At 33.4% G+C, this 15,603-nt stretch overlaps 3 protein-coding genes across 3 annotated transcripts; 1 reads left to right on the top strand and 2 right to left on the bottom strand.

The window, feature by feature from the left end:
- Positions 1-609: 609 nt before the first annotated feature.
- Positions 610-2,931, bottom strand: BX664DRAFT_332187 (uncharacterized protein). The gene is made up of 3 exons (XM_051545277.1): positions 2,258-2,931; positions 1,921-2,155; positions 610-1,853 (listed from the first exon to the last, which is right to left on the bottom strand). The coding sequence occupies exons 1-3, from the start codon at positions 2,802-2,804 to the stop codon at positions 713-715; spliced, it is 1,923 nt and encodes a 640-aa protein (XP_051399949.1). The 5' UTR covers positions 2,805-2,931; the 3' UTR covers positions 610-712.
- Positions 2,932-7,367: 4,436 nt separating this feature from the next.
- On the top strand, positions 7,368-9,506 carry BX664DRAFT_127490 (uncharacterized protein). Its single transcript, XM_051539791.1, has one exon. It carries the CDS (start codon positions 7,438-7,440, stop codon positions 9,349-9,351), a length of 1,914 nt encoding a protein of 637 aa, XP_051399948.1. The 5' UTR covers positions 7,368-7,437; the 3' UTR covers positions 9,352-9,506.
- Positions 9,507-13,012: 3,506 nt separating this feature from the next.
- BX664DRAFT_332171 (proteasome subunit beta type-7) lies at positions 13,013-14,357 on the bottom strand. The gene is made up of 5 exons (XM_051545276.1): positions 14,233-14,357; positions 14,075-14,156; positions 13,875-13,969; positions 13,406-13,724; positions 13,013-13,334 (listed from the first exon to the last, which is right to left on the bottom strand). Exons 1-5 carry the CDS (start codon positions 14,286-14,288, stop codon positions 13,077-13,079), a joined length of 810 nt encoding a protein of 269 aa, XP_051399947.1. The 5' UTR covers positions 14,289-14,357; the 3' UTR covers positions 13,013-13,076.
- Between the last annotated feature and the right edge of the window lie 1,246 nt (positions 14,358-15,603).

The raw sequence follows: 15,603 nt of genomic DNA, 5'->3' as shown, positions 1-15,603 counted from the left end.
ACAAATCAATAAAAAAACTTAATATCTTAAAAACTTTACTTGGAATGAATGTCATATTGACGATGTGATTCACGATGATATCGATCACTTCGAGTAGAAGGACGATAAGGATAACGATCTATATCAGACTCGGTAGGATGGTTCATACGAGACCGTTGAATAGCTAATATATATATATATATATATATATATAAGATTAAAAGATAAAGATAAACTTATTAAAAAGAAACTTCTTACAGACTTTTGTTCTATGTACGGTTGTTACCTTCTTTTTCACGTAGCATCATAAAGAAGAAGAAGAAAAAAAATGGATATATCAAGTTGATTGATAATTATAATATCTATTACTTGTTTTATTACTTTTTTTTTTCTAATAAAATGAGAAATACAAAAGTCAAGACAGACCAAACAATAGAAAGGGAGACAAAAAAAAAAAAAAAAAAAGGAAGAACTTGGAGGAAGCCTCACCAACAAAAAAAAAAAAAAGAGCTGAGCGGCATTTGAATTGGGAAACAGGATCAAATCTTGAACAATAGAAAAATATGAAATTGATTTATTGGGAAATATATTATAAGAAAATTACAAAAAAAAAAAAAATGAAAAAAATTAGAGAGAAAGAGAGAGAGGGAAAAAAAAGAAAAAGACAATATATACAATAGAAAAGAGGAGGGGGGAGGAGGGAGAAAAGAAGATAAATAACAAAAAGTGAAATCTAATCTTGATAAAATTTGGACATATCTTCAAAGACAAGCATACGAGAGATTTGATCTTGAGGATCCATAGGAGGAGGAGGTTGATAATATTGATTTCTTGGTTGTAATTTTCGATCAAATAACATGATACCTTCCATACCAGATCGTTGTTTCCTTTTTTTATTATTCTTGTTGTTAGATGATAATGTTGGTGAAGATAAAACAAGAGAAGAATCAAGAGCAATAGCACCACCAGCTGTCGTTTCTAAAGCTTGTTCAATCTGTTTGACCATTTCTAAACATGTATCATCACGCCATTGAAGTTCTTCATAACAACGTAAAACCCTTAAAGCACGCATCAAACATAATTGAGATCGAACAACAATTTCAGGATCTGGATATTGAATACATGATATCAACATTTCCACCGTACGTTTCAAATCACCAGGCCAGGTTTGACAAGGAGCAAATTGAACCAAAGTACCACGAATACGAACAAATTCAATCGAACATTCTACCACCGTCATTATCGCTTCACGTTGCCAATCCTTCAATCGTATTGTTGTTGTTGTTATAGGGAAAAAATAACGCATCAAAAGACTCATATTCGTACATCGTTCCATACTGAGAACATAACAAGCTTCCGTTGCTATATTTGGACCTTCCAAACCAGTAAAAGAGGAATCAAGTTGAAGTTCAGATGGTAATTCCTTTCTCCAAGTATCCATTGTCGATCGAACCTTTTTCAAAAGCAAAATAAGTTTGTCTTCTTCTTGTTGTGGATCAATACGTTCAATTTCCTTGACCAATTTTCGTCGAATCAACCATAGTTTTAAGATATTATTCCAAACCAACGCACCTCTAGCTTCATCCGGTTCATCTAGTGTACATGGTGTTGGACGTAACAGGGCCAAGAGTGCATCATGATCATCAGAGCGTGGTGATAAAATAGAGTTTGGGATGATGCCTGATTCCAACAAAAAGTGATCTACATGAAACAAGTACCACCATACACGTTGATGAAGTTCTTCTTCGTCCGTAGTAGGATGTTCACTTGGTCGAATTCGTAAATCAATTGCCATTCGTACTGCCATCGTATGCCAAATTGCCTTTTGTTCATTACTTATTTGATTCGTCATATTGCATAAACTAAGTGCATACCTATCAAAACAATAATAATACAATATATCAATATCATAAAACATGAAAACAATTTTTATAATCTTACACATGATGAATATGTGGAATGTCAAAACAATCAGAAAGAGCTTCTCGGACCATTTCTGCCAATTTGCACTGTACCACCTCCACTATCTTGTTATCCTTGACCGTCAATAAACTTGAAGGAAAATGATGAATAAACACATGTCTTGCCCAAAATAATCCTAAAGCAAGTACCAATGGATCTTTGGATGGTTCAGGAAGACTACTATACCATTTGATCATCACCCTTTTAGGACGAACTAGAATCATTGTTAAAAATATAAAAAAAAAAAAAAATAGTAGCGATGAATAAAAAAAAAAAAAAAAAGTTGACATCATTTCCATAAAAAGAATAAGCTTACTTGGATAGTAGTGATTCATACAACATAGTATATAATGGATACAATCATCTAATAAAGCAGGTAAGGCTGTATGAAAGAGTGACCATTGTGTTCGAGGTTTCCAAATAGCTTTTGCATATAGTTCACCATGAAAATTGATATAAGGTAAAACGGCATATTTTCGTAAAGACTTTGTATTATCGTCATCGTCGTCGTCATGAAGATTGGCTGAAGGCATGGTATAAATACCACCATGATATGGATGTAAAACTAAACGTCCAAGAGTATATATAAAGTGAAAGAGATGATGCGGATTGTTTAAGATAATAGTATATTCACCAGGTGTCCGTTCTTCTACTGTCCAATTGTCACTTTTAATCATATCCAATACATGTCGATAAGGTCGATATAAAGAATTGTTATGAGCCGCTTCTACTTCTTCAGCTAATTTGTTAAGTCGCATGGTTGATTCTAATAACATACGTTCTTCTTCTTTTCTAATCCTTGGTCGCCTTGGATTCTTCCCTTTGATCACTACTCCATTGTGTTTTCCGAGAACCAGCTCCATGGAACAAAGTTGTAAATGATGAAGTAATATATTTACTGCTGCTTTGTAATACAATAAGTAGTGTATGCAGTGTTGTGGGGAAAATAGGAAGAAAGAAATAAACTGTACACAGGTCCCAAAAAAAAAAAAAAGAAAGCAGCGGACTTTTTTGATTGGACAAAGGAAATCCGGGAGAAGGTGGGGGGATATCAGGTGGGGGAGGGGAAACCGATGGAATCCGTTACTGTTTTATACAAAAAAAAAATCATTTCTTCATTATTTTTCTTTCATTCTTTTTTTATTGGTAATGTACAGTAAACACCTGCCCGTCCCGGAGAAATTTCGACGAGCCTTTGTACCTTTGTGTATGACCTTGTTGGAGTGGAAGTCTTTGGACGTTTGATGTCCATATGACGCTACTGTACAGAGCCTCCTTTGAAGTCTTTACTATGGATTCAGGTATGAATAATAAAGAAAAAAAATGCGAAAATCAATGGTATCAAATCAAACTGTATTAATCTTTAAACTTTTTCTTCTTTTATTTATATCCTGTGTTTGGTTGTGGGTCATGTATGGTAAACACCTGCCCGTCCCGGAGAAATTTCGACGAGCTTTTGTACCTTTGTGTATGACCTTGTTGGAGTGGAAGTCTTTGGACATTTGATGTCCATATGACGCTACTGTACTTGACCCACAGCCTTCCCGCTATGATCCTTTGATGGACTTAGGTAATAGCAAGCTATGAAGAACTTTAAATTATCAAATCGAAATGTATTAATCTCTGGTTTTTTTTATGTTTATTATTGTCCTTATTGTCCTATTGCTTGGTTGTAGGTAATGTACAGTAAACACCTGCCCGTCCCGGAGAAATTTCGACGAGCCTTTGTACCTTTGTGTATGACCTTGTTGGAGTGGAAGTCTTTGGACGTTTGATGTCCATATGACGCTACTGTACAGAGCCTCCTTTGAAGTCTTTACTATGGATTCAGGTATGAATAATAAAGAAAAAAAATGCGAAAATCAATGGTATCAAATCAAACTGTATTAATCTTTAAACTTTTTCTTCTTTTATTTATATCCTGTGTTTGGTTGTGGGTCATGTATGGTAAACACCTGCCCGTCCCGGAGAAATTTCGACGAGCTTTTGTACCTTTGTGTATGACCTTGTTGGAGTGGAAGTCTTTGGACATTTGATGTCCATATGACGCTACTGTACTTGACCCACAGCCTTCCCGCTATGATCCTTTGATGGACTTAGGTAATAGCAAGCTATGAAGAACTTTAAATTATCAAATCGAAATGTATTAATCTCTGGTTTTTTTTATGTTTATTATTGTCCTTATTGTCCTATTGCTTGGTTGTAGGTAATGTACAGTAAACACCTGCCCGTCCCGGAGAAATTTCGACGAGCTTTTGTACCTTTGTGTATGACCTTGTTGGAGTGGAAGTCTTTGGACATTTGATGTCCATACGACGCTACTGTGCAGAACCTCTTTTTAAGTCTTCAGTATGGAGTCAGGTAATAATAATAATAATAAAAAAATACGAAAATTAATGGTATCAAATTCAGCTGTATTAACCTCTTGTCTTTTTCTTTTATTTATGTCCTACTGCATGGTTGTGGGTCATGTACGGTAATGTCATGAACTCCTTTAGTCTGGTTGGTGTTAGTTTATTTTATTACCCTATCTTATTTTATCGTTATATATTATATTTTTATATACTTTTATCTTCTTTTCTTTACCTAGCCATTCTTTCTCTTGGCCCCTCTTGTCCTTCTCCCACCTCTTACCTTCTTTAGCTTCCTTTATTTTTATATAAATATCCCCTCTCTTCCCCTAGTTTAGTTTATGTTTATCTGTTATCTTGTCTATTCCCTACCTTCATTCTTTGAATAAACAATCTTCTCTCTGTAACTTTTATCTCGTTTATATCCTCTGTCTTAATCTATACTACGTCTAGGTAAGATCTTCATTAAACTTCTCTGCAGGTTGCATTTATATAATATCAGAACTTTTTTTTATTTCAAAACTCACAAAATAATATACAATCTAAAAAGGTCTTTTAGTAAATAAAACTATGACTCTCATTTACGCATTTTAAAAATGTCCCTTTATCTCTTTCTCTCTCCGGTCCAGTCGATGATATCTTGAAATCATCATTGATGATGATTCGCAAAAATTCCTACTTCCACCATTATGGACGTCTCTTTCAACAGTACTTGGTTGATAACTATGTTCGGATAGAAAGCAATAGATTGAACTACTGGATGACGGAAAAGATTTTTTTTTTTTTTGGTGACGACTGTGGTAATTCAAGTTTAGAATATTGATAATCCGATGGTGGAGATCGTGATAGTTTATCTATAAAAAGTCTTTTTTTTAATGATTTGTTCCTTTTTCTCTTTAACTAAGTTTTATTAATAAAAAATTCTTACGTTTTGTCTCGTTATTTATCGCGACCAAATTTATAAATGCAATCAACTACCACCACTCAGGAAAGAAATGTATAATGATAATGGACAACGCCCCTTGTCATAAGCTGGAGCTTTTGGAAGCGAAAAATAAACTCACCAATCTGAACATCTTGTTTCTTCCACCCAACACGACCAGTCACTATCAGGCGTTAGATGCTGGTATCATCAAGTCTTTCAAGGCTCATTACCGGTAAGCCATATCTCTATTTTTTTTTTAAAAAAGAAAAGAAACTAATATCGGAATTGCCATTAGCCAATATCATCTTCGACACGCAGTGGTTAGATATCTGCAGGATACTGGAAAAAAATCAAACATTTACAGAACAAATATCAAAACAGCGGTGGAATTTTCGTTGAAGGCATGGCAACAAGTGACGCCTACAACAATTAAAAATTGCTTTGTACACGGTGGTACTATATCTTTTTTTTTTTTTCTATAAATAAGCCCATTCTCTACCTCCTTTGGGAGGATGTCAATTCTTTATCATATCAAAATCAATAAACGATTGTATAATCATCTTGGCCACTCTTAAGAAATCAATCATCTAAAGTTTTATATTTATTATTTTATTATCAAACAATCATCTAACTTATATTTATATTCAAGTTATTATATTATATTATTTATTGATCATCATTAAGAATAATCATACATCTCAACCTGTTGCCTTATTTGAACCACATTTATAAAATCATCATTATCATATTAGGTTTAATCCAAAGGTACCTATTGAGCCAATCTGTATGGTTGCCTGGTATGTCTATACTTTTTATTCATGACAAGAGGTTTTTTTTTTTATCGATCATGTCTGTCTGTCTGCTTCTTTTTTTTTTTTTTTTCTGTCCTCCTCGTATTGCCACTATGGTCCGTGTTGATGTGCATTGGGCCTAAGCTACCATCATACAAAATGGTATTAGTTTAACAAGTCCCTGTCAACCAATACCAATTCTTCGATCATCCTCTCAGCAGTAGCAGTCTTTCTTTTTCCTCTTTCCCTTTACTGTCCTGGCCGTAGTTAAAACGGTCTTAGTTACGTGTTGTGAGTACTAACTGATATATATATATTTATTTTACTTTCTAAATATGTTATCCCCTTGGTATTCTCAATTTGATTTTCCCCTCACTTTTCAAATTTATTTATTTTTTATTTGTCTATATTTTTTTCTTTACTTTTTGTCTCAATTTAAAGTGAATAAACTGTGTGTATTCCACAAAAAAAAAAAAAAAAAAGCGGAGCCAAGCATTTTTATTTTTATTTTTTTTGCTTTCCCCCTCCTTTTTCTCCTCATTCTCATTTTTCTACACGTTCTCTTTTTTATTTAGTTATATCATTCTTTCTCTGTACATTTGATATCACTTTTATTATTATAGTTTGATACCTTTGTTGTTGTATTCAACTTGAATACTTATTTACATCATATACACTTACTATTTGTATACTATAGTTTATGGCCCATTACGAACAAAGAAAGGACACAGACGACGATGTTACCCCAGTGGATGACTCCGTGTTATCTGAAACCTCCTTTACTCAAATATCTCTCCTGGATGATTTTCATACTAGGTCATCTTCTCCTACTTTTTCACACCATCAACAACAACAACAACAAGAAGAAGATAAAGAATATGATAATGACGATAATCAATCTATTAACTCCAACAACGACAGTAGTCAACTATTGGAAACTTCTTTCACTAATGAACTTTGGATGACAAAGTCACCTTTACCTATGGAACCATTTTCTACTTCGGATCAACAACAACAAAACTTTTCAAGAAATGCCTCCCCTGGTTTGGATAATATCCCGTTTGAAATGGTATCATCCTTAGAAAACGAAGGAGACGTATCACCACCATTACCTGCCACTACTACGATAACAACAACCTCAAAGCCAGCTATTACCACTCCTCTATCACCAAAACACACAAGAAGACTTAGCAATAACAATAACTTGAATATAGATACCTCCCTTATGGCTACTCCAACAGCAAGGCCTGCTCATACCACGGGTCAGTCAGCGGCACAGTTGAATCGACGGTCCACTACATTAACACTGAAAGATCAAGAAAAGGTATAAAATTGTATCAACATAAAACAGAAGCTAATTTCATTTTTTTTTTTTGTTTCTCTTTTATAGACAATTGACACATTGAAAAAGGAGAATTTTGGGCTAAAAATGAAGATTTATTATCTGGAAAAACGACTGGATGAACTCTCACCTGATCAAAATGATCTTGCCATTCGGGAGAATATTGATTTGAAAGTGAACATACAAACCTTGGGTCAAGAATTGAAGAAATACAAAAATATGATATTGGAATTAAATCAAGCCATGGCCATGTTACAACAACAACCTTGTCCTCAACCTCACGGAATGTCTGAAGAAGAACAATTGGAATATGAAAATGCTTTAACTTCAGCGGACGCTTATCGATTAGAGAATGATCAACTGCAAAAATTAGTCTCCGAACAACGAATGGAAAATGCAAGATTACGATTGATATGCTCTCAAAAACTTGGTAATACTTCTTCAGCTTCAACGACTGGTTTGAATGGTTCCAACAATAACAGCAACAATGTCATCAGGTCACAATCATCTTCTACTTCTTCTTCTTCCTCTTTACCTGGCATACAACAACAAAATCAAAATCGTCATTTACAACAATCATCACTCTCACCTTCTTCATCATCATCAGCAACACCATCTTCTTCATCTTCCTCCAACAAAGATAAGGAAATGTTGGAACGATATAAAAAGAGTTGGATGCAGGCTAAACAAACTATTCAAGATCAAAACAATACAATTCAACAATTACGAGATACCCTTCAACGCACTACATTAGCATCATCATCAGCATCATCTACATCATCATCAGCAGCATCATTGGAAGAAGAAAGGAGACGAGGAAACAACAATCGACGGTGGCTTGAATTAGAACAAAGTTTAACACATACAAGGGAACGCAACCGTGATCTGTTAACAAAATTACGACAAAAATCCAACGAAACAGATCGACTACGTGCAGATCGAGATGACCTTGCCAACCGCATAGAAGAATTAAAACAACAATTACACGATAAGAGCCTTGAGTATGACGAACTGATACTACAAATGGACGAACAACAACATGCGGATGACAGAAACAACAGCAGTAATAAAAAGGCCAAGAAACTTTTACAACAACAATACAATGATTTAGAACAGAATCACAGGGCATTACAGTTGGACTATGCAGATATGGAAGAACAACGCTATGCTGATCAACAAAAAGCTCATCGATTGCAAAGTGAGCTAGAGCAACGCGAACATGACCTAGAAACGTTGGAAGAAGAAATGGTAAAACTGGTTGCGCATGCCGAGGATCTGGAGAAGCAATTAGAGGAAAATAAGCAAGCATTGGAACAACAACAACAAGAATCTGCACGCCGTTTGGATGAAGAAAAACAACAACTGATGCACGCCTATCTTCAGCAAGATGAACTTGTGAATGGATTAGAAACCAAGTTCTCAACACTTATGACCAAAGCCTTGGAACAGAAACAAGAACATTATCGTCAACGTGAAGCTGAATTGATCAATACCCATACACGTGTCCAAGATGAAGCCAAACAACGTTATGAAGATGATCTACAGTTACTGGAAGTCAAATTTAATCAAGTCGAACAATCCATTCGGGAACGAGATGTGCGTATCGCTGCCTTGGAAGGTCATCTTGAAGCTCAAACAGATGCCACTGATCGTGAAAAACTCATCTATCAGGAAGAAATTAAGGAATTGGAAGCTGAAGTACAACAGCTCACCACCAAATTGAAAGAATTAGAACATCAACGGGAAGAAGATTATCAAAATGATGATCAACAAGAAAGAGATCAATCTGTCAATCATCAAGATACATTGTTAGCAAAGCAGGTAAAAAAAAAAAAAAAAAAAAAAAAAAAGATAAAAAGAAAAAAAGAAAGAAAAATATGTAATTACTGTAGGAAAGAAAAAGGATTGCTTAATTTTTTTTTAATATTGTTAAATAGGAGGAACTCGAAACACAAATTCAATCATTACAAGAACATCTTCAAGAAGCTGATGATCGCTTGAAACGAGATCGACATGCCGCCAACCAAGCTTTGAATGATTATATGAAATCACAACATTTATTACAACAAAAATTAGATGCTGTACGAAAACGAAATGAACTCTTGACCAGTTTACTTGATCAATACCAAAATCCATCCGAGGTATATATATATATATATATAAGATAAATACATTGATGATATTAATTCTGTTTGACTATATAGGGTAATGGGAAGAGATTGGATAAAGCTACACGATTATTGACCAAGTTGAATCAAGAATTACATCAAGAATTGGAAGAACGTGATCGACATTTGGAAATGGAACGTAATCGTGCCCAACAACTGGATGAATTATATGCGCAAGCATTATCTGAACTAGGTCATGCTGAACAACAATTGATTCGACGAGATAATATGATCACTCGGGCTTTGGAACGCATTGAAGTAAGTAAATACAAAAGTGATAGGAGAACAATGGAACTCAAATTTATTATTTAAAAAAAAAAAAAAATAGAGTGACAAGGAACGCAAGGAAGTCTTGGAAAATGTACTTCGAAGACAAGCGACCGAAGATTTAGAAATGGTGTTGCGCACTTCTTTAGATTCGACTCATTCTTTAGTTCATAGCTAGATTATATATATCGTTGTATTATATGTCCATGTTGAAAATCAATTCAAACATTCAATAAACAAAAATGACAGGTTCATTTTATCTTTTTTTTTTTTTTTATTCCTCTAAAATGTAGTCAACTTATTTCTTAATTTAATCCTTTTTAATCTATTATCAGTAGGAGCAATGCCAATATCATTGAGTCACCACATCATAAAGCCAATCATCAAGGATATATAATGTATATTGAAGGCAATGGTCTATTTTCATATGTTTTGTATAAAATCAATTAAGTAAAGTAAAACACATCATTTATTAACAGATAAGACAGAGATGAACAAGTAGGAAAGAGATCTTGAAGAAATTACATCTACTAGAAATTACTATATCGGATGGTCTACTACGATTTTGTCAATTTTCTTGTACTTGCTATAGAATAGAAAGGGTTATTTTTTGCCACACATTTTTTTTTAAAAAAAATTACCTGATAAACTGTAGTAGATCCTTTGTGTTCGTTGAGAGGCCAGCGTAGTCGATGACCACTAGGATCACTGGCACTCTCGTTTTTTCCAAAAGATCTAGCATGTCTAAAACAAGAGGTATATTATTTCGAGTCTATTTTAGTCACATAATTGCTAATTATAATAAATTTTTTGTTTCTTACCTTGTGTATTTCCGTCATGTAGTTTTTGATCATCATCAACGTCCCGCTCTCAGATAGGCTGCGACGAAGATGATGACCATGATACGAAAATTTTGTCGACGTCTGAGCGCTCTTTCAGTTTCATCGCCTGGAGATTTCCTTACATATCCGATTAATCCAGCTGCGACCCTTTTTCTCGTTCTCTTGGGCGTAATCATAGATGCCTTGATTTCTCCTGGTACCAAGATGCTACCGAGCTCCATGATGTAAGGAACGGAGGTATAGTTCTTTTTCAAGTCATTTAGCAAAATACCAAGAAAACCAGAGTCTGTCTTTCCACTCATTGGAGTCAAAAGTGTACACGTCAACCACTTTTCACCTATCAGGCATGCAAGCAACAGCTAATATCCTTGATGTCTGTTAAATTTGATGTAGATAAATATAAAAAATGGTACAAGAGAAGAGTGAGCGAAATTCGTTTTAAAAAGAAGTTATTGATAAACTTTCTACACTTGAAAATAACCTGTGTCTGTTTATATATGCGTTCACACCTCCTTTGTTTCATCCCTTACTTTTTAGTGCAGTCACCAGATTGTTTTTTGTTTATTTTTTATTTTGTTTTTGGTTAATCCTGGGTTTTATTGATATCATAACACCATCATCATTATTGATTTATCATGATTAACAGAATTTGGTCCAAATTTTCAATGATAAAATCGTGGTTTTTTTTTTGTAGTATTAACTATGCAGAATTTCAAAGTCCGTATTTTATCTTTTTGTTTTAGACATTTTTATTTTCTTTAATTTTTCTCGCTTCTTTATAATGACTTTGATCTTAGTATATCAATTATTGATCTGTAGTAGTTATATTTTTATTTAATATTACTTTTACTCCTACTACTTTATTACACTGTAATTGATTCTATCTTACGTTGTATTTTTTATTTTTTGTTTGTAATTCATTCTTTATTTTTATATTATGGATATCGTTACGGAATACGCTGATATGACACCGCTCATTATTTTGTTCCTTTATATATACAGGAATCCATGGATATCTACATCTTTTATTATCAAAACATGGCCTATTCATCCCAAAGCTCATATCAAAGATCTTTTTACCAACAAATTGGAATGAACTGGTACTTTTCAAGAAAACATTGGATGCTCTCCTCTTGTGGAAGGTAAAACGTGTGTTAACAATAGTCCGGATTGAATATACTCATATTGGAATTCTATTTGATTGTAGACATTCCTGTGTAGAACAAACGCGATCTTGGAAACTGCTCTCTGTACTCAAGACATGGAGAACCACTTAAGACACTTTGTACGCTCAGCATCCCCTTCACCAGCAACGTTATGCTAATGACTGACTTTGAATCGACTTCACATTTTTTTTTCTCTTTGATTTTGTACCTGAAATGCATTTCATTTTTACGGAATCTTTAATTCAATTGAAAACTAAATTTATTTTAGATCTTTTTCCCATAGTGAAAGGATCTGCGAAAAGGACACGGGTCCCAAAAACATAGGTTTAGCTTAGGGCTTTTTTATTTTTATTTTTTTTATTACAATAAACTTGTTTCTTTTTTTTCTTTTTTTTAAAAAAAAAAGTTGACTTTGGATAATATTCATTTCATTTTGGAATGAAATGTTTCCGGAATCAGTTTAGAAAAAAATTGGAAAACGAAATTAAACGAAATTCATTTAAGAACGATACTAAATTAATTTAGGAAATACGAAAAGGTTTCCGTAAAATGTCGGAAATCTGATATTGCTTTTCCCATAGTGATATCAAGATAAACCATCGTCTTCGATATACATGGACCTCTATTTCCTTAATGATTGGCTTTGTGATGTATGTGTGGTGACTTAATGATGCTGGCACTGATGATAATGATGAAAATAGGATAGGAGAAAGAGGATTAATTTTTTTTTAAAAAAAAAAGGCTGGTTACACCTTGGTCACTATATTGGTCACCTTTATTAAGGCCTTGATCATGACCTTGGTCACCTCTATTTCTTACCTTGGTCGCCTCTATTTTTGACCTTGGTTACCTTATTTTGACCTTGGTCACTTTATTTTGACCTTGGTCGCCTCTATTTTTGACCTTGGTCACTTTATTTTTGACCTTGGTCACTTTATTTTTGATCTTGGTCACTTTATTTTGTTTGAATTGTTCTCAGTGAGCTGTCTTTCTAGGATATTTCTTTGATGATGATGAAACTTTCTTTCTGGAAAACAAAATCTAGGATTAACTAATACTCTTTTATATATTTTCTCTTCATTTTGAGGAATAATTGTTGACGGCTTTTCTTCTTATTTGGAATATATGTACACGCATCTTGATCAAAATAGTAATAATAATAATAATAAAGTTTATTTGTTCCCAATAGACATAGACAGAAAAAAAAAAAAAAAAAAAAGAGTACTAAACTAGACTATTGGTAAAATCAACTATATAAAAGTATATATGTATATATTTTTTTTTTACAGAGAGATATCCATGGCATCACCATCAGAAACTTGAACCAAATGTTGAACAGATTCCTTCAAAACAGCAGTAGTACCTCTTGGATATTTGTAACTCTTTTCCTTGATACCACGTTCATTAGGACGTCCATAGTTGCGCAAGTAATCTGTACTATCCTTTTCAATCACACATACATCCACATTGGACCCTGAACCAAGATCGTTAAAAATACCAGCTTCAATGGCTAGTTGTACCAAATCAATAGCTTCTTGTCTCTATATTAAAAAAAAAAAAAAAAGAGTCAATCGTTGTAAATATATAATATATATAATATATATAGTCTTACTGTCATATCAGGTCTCCATTGACTTTCAAACACACTCATGGCTGCCAAAGATCCAGATCCCATAGTGACGTAAGGTAACTTGTCAGTACTACCATGAGGATAAACAGTATACAAAGAAGGTCCTGTAGGATCAAACCCACCCAGTACAAGAGCTGCACCAATATGACCTTGATATTTGAATAACATTTGTTTCAGTAATGTCATGGCTGTCACTACACGTGATTGTCGTCCTGTGGCTAATCGATGCAATTCCATTTGAGAACTAATCAAGTTGGTTGTGAATTCCGTATCAGCAGCTGTACCAGCACCACAACAGTAACTATATATATGCATGTACATATACATTTATATACATGAGTGAATGAGTAAAAGAGAGAAAGAAAGAAAGGAAATAAATAAGTTTGTAAGTATATCATATACATGGTTCAAAAGGCTAGATAACTATGTTTGTGAATATGTTTGGACTTACATGTTAGGAGCAATATAATGGATTTTTTCACAATTTTTATCTGCTACAATAGGTCCTTCTGTTGCTCTTGTATCAGCACCCAAACAAATACCATCCTATAAATATAATATAATAGGAAAAAGAGAGAGAAAGAGAGAATTAATATAAGTGTATATGGGTGTTGTTGTTCATTTCTTTTTTGTTTTGGAGAATAAGATTACTTTGAAGATAACACCCACAATAGTAGTACCAGTACTAGTAGCTTTAGGAGGTCGAGTGCCTTTGGTTTCGAGAGTATGGTTTCTATAGAGTAAGAATAAATGAAAAACATAAGCGATCTTTTGATAAGGACATGGTTGTCATTATTTGTTTGGCTTACCGAACATAGTTTTCAAAGTTGAAACCACCTTTAGGAAGAGTAAATTTAGTAGCCATGTTTGTTGTATATATAAAGAAAAAGAATAGATTAGAGAAAAAAAAAAAAGGCGGAAAGATAAAAAAGAAAAAGGACGCGTCACTTGGTAAGGGAGAATGGGTTTCCTCAAAAATACGGTCAATTCATTTAAATCACAGCTAGCCAATCGTTTTCCAGTTTATTCGCTTTGGATAAATAAATTTGGGTTACTGGATGATTGTTGGTTGCCAGTAAGAAAAAAAAAAAAAAGATACTGATGATCGAAGTATACTTTATAATGTAAACAAAAGGATAATAGACAATCGTAGGGAAGGTATTAAAAAAAAAAAAAGAACTGGTACTTTGTACGAGTTTACGTGCTCCGATTGGATTCCAAGGTTAGTGAATGAATGTTCTTGTTTTTGACTTGTTGACTACGGCATCGTGATCACCATCATCATTAACGACCACTGGTACTTACCTATGAATCATCATCATCATCATCATCATCAGATAGCAACGCATACATTAATAAATGTTGAAATGTTTATACATGCGTGTACCGAAAATCATCTGCCATAGTTGATTTGAACATAAACTTCTTTTTTATTTGTATATATAAAAAATCTTGCCAGCTGCTAAGCGAATGGAAAAAAAAAATCCAGTATGTCAATGATTCTTTTTACTTTTGATGTATTTTCACTGTAGATCGTGTTACTGAAGATGTCTAAATTGGGGAAAAATGGTTAAGATGGGTGTACAGGTGTTGATTGGCTGATTCAGTCAAGGGGTATTTTTTTTTTGAGATAATATTCAAACACCGTCTATAAAATGTTTGTTGAGTGTGTATGAATAGATAGATATAAATATATTTGTGGTAATGATGATAGTAATAGATGGATAAGTTTGATGATTATAAACTAGGATAAATAGAAGATTCTTTTATTATTATTAATATAAAAGAAGAATAAATTGGATCAATTCTAATAATAAAGTATATTTTTTGTTTTCTATTTGATTTCAAATGGTCCCCAACAATGATCAGATTTTTTTTTTGATTTTTCGTGTTCTACAAAAAAAAAACACCGTCCTCTTTTGGCTGGTTCATATTCTGCAGTCCGTTCGAGAAACAAAGAAAAAAAAAAAAAAAAAGGGCATAAAAATGTCTGTGTTTTTTTGTTTCTTTTTCTTTTTCTTTTTCTTTTTTTCTTCTTTTCCTTTTTTTTTTTTTCTCTGTTTTTTTCTTTACAACTCCCCACCTCTCTCTCTTTCATTACATTTATATATACAAAAATGTCTCCTATCGTACCTGAAATTACTTCCAACGTTCAATGGATTTCTCAAATGAATGTTGAT

This window comes from Halteromyces radiatus (assembly GCF_025201355.1).
Source record: "Halteromyces radiatus strain CBS 162.75 chromosome Unknown BX664scaffold_4, whole genome shotgun sequence".
Taxonomy (NCBI): domain Eukaryota; kingdom Fungi; phylum Mucoromycota; class Mucoromycetes; order Mucorales; family Cunninghamellaceae; genus Halteromyces; species Halteromyces radiatus.
Note: the sequence above shows the minus strand (reverse complement) of the source record. Positions and strands in the feature narration are given on the sequence as shown.

Coding starts and splice junctions, on each gene's coding strand:
- BX664DRAFT_332187 (XM_051545277.1), bottom strand. CDS start 2,804: ATGGAGCTGGTTCTCGGAAAACACAATGGAGTAGTGATCAAAGGGAAG. Junction 2,156..2,257: donor TATGAATCACTACTATCCAA/GTAAGCTTATTC, acceptor CAATGATTCTAG/TTCGTCCTAAAAGGGTGATG. Junction 1,854..1,920: donor ATTCCACATATTCATCATGT/GTAAGATTATAA, acceptor TTGTTTTGATAG/GTATGCACTTAGTTTATGCA.
- BX664DRAFT_127490 (XM_051539791.1), top strand. CDS start 7,438: ATGAAGATTTATTATCTGGAAAAACGACTGGATGAACTCTCACCTGAT.
- BX664DRAFT_332171 (XM_051545276.1), bottom strand. CDS start 14,288: ATGGCTACTAAATTTACTCTTCCTAAAGGTGGTTTCAACTTTGAAAAC. Junction 14,157..14,232: donor AACTTTGAAAACTATGTTCG/GTAAGCCAAACA, acceptor CTTACTCTATAG/AAACCATACTCTCGAAACCA. Junction 13,725..13,874: donor CATTATATTGCTCCTAACAT/GTAAGTCCAAAC, acceptor GCATATATATAG/TTACTGTTGTGGTGCTGGTA.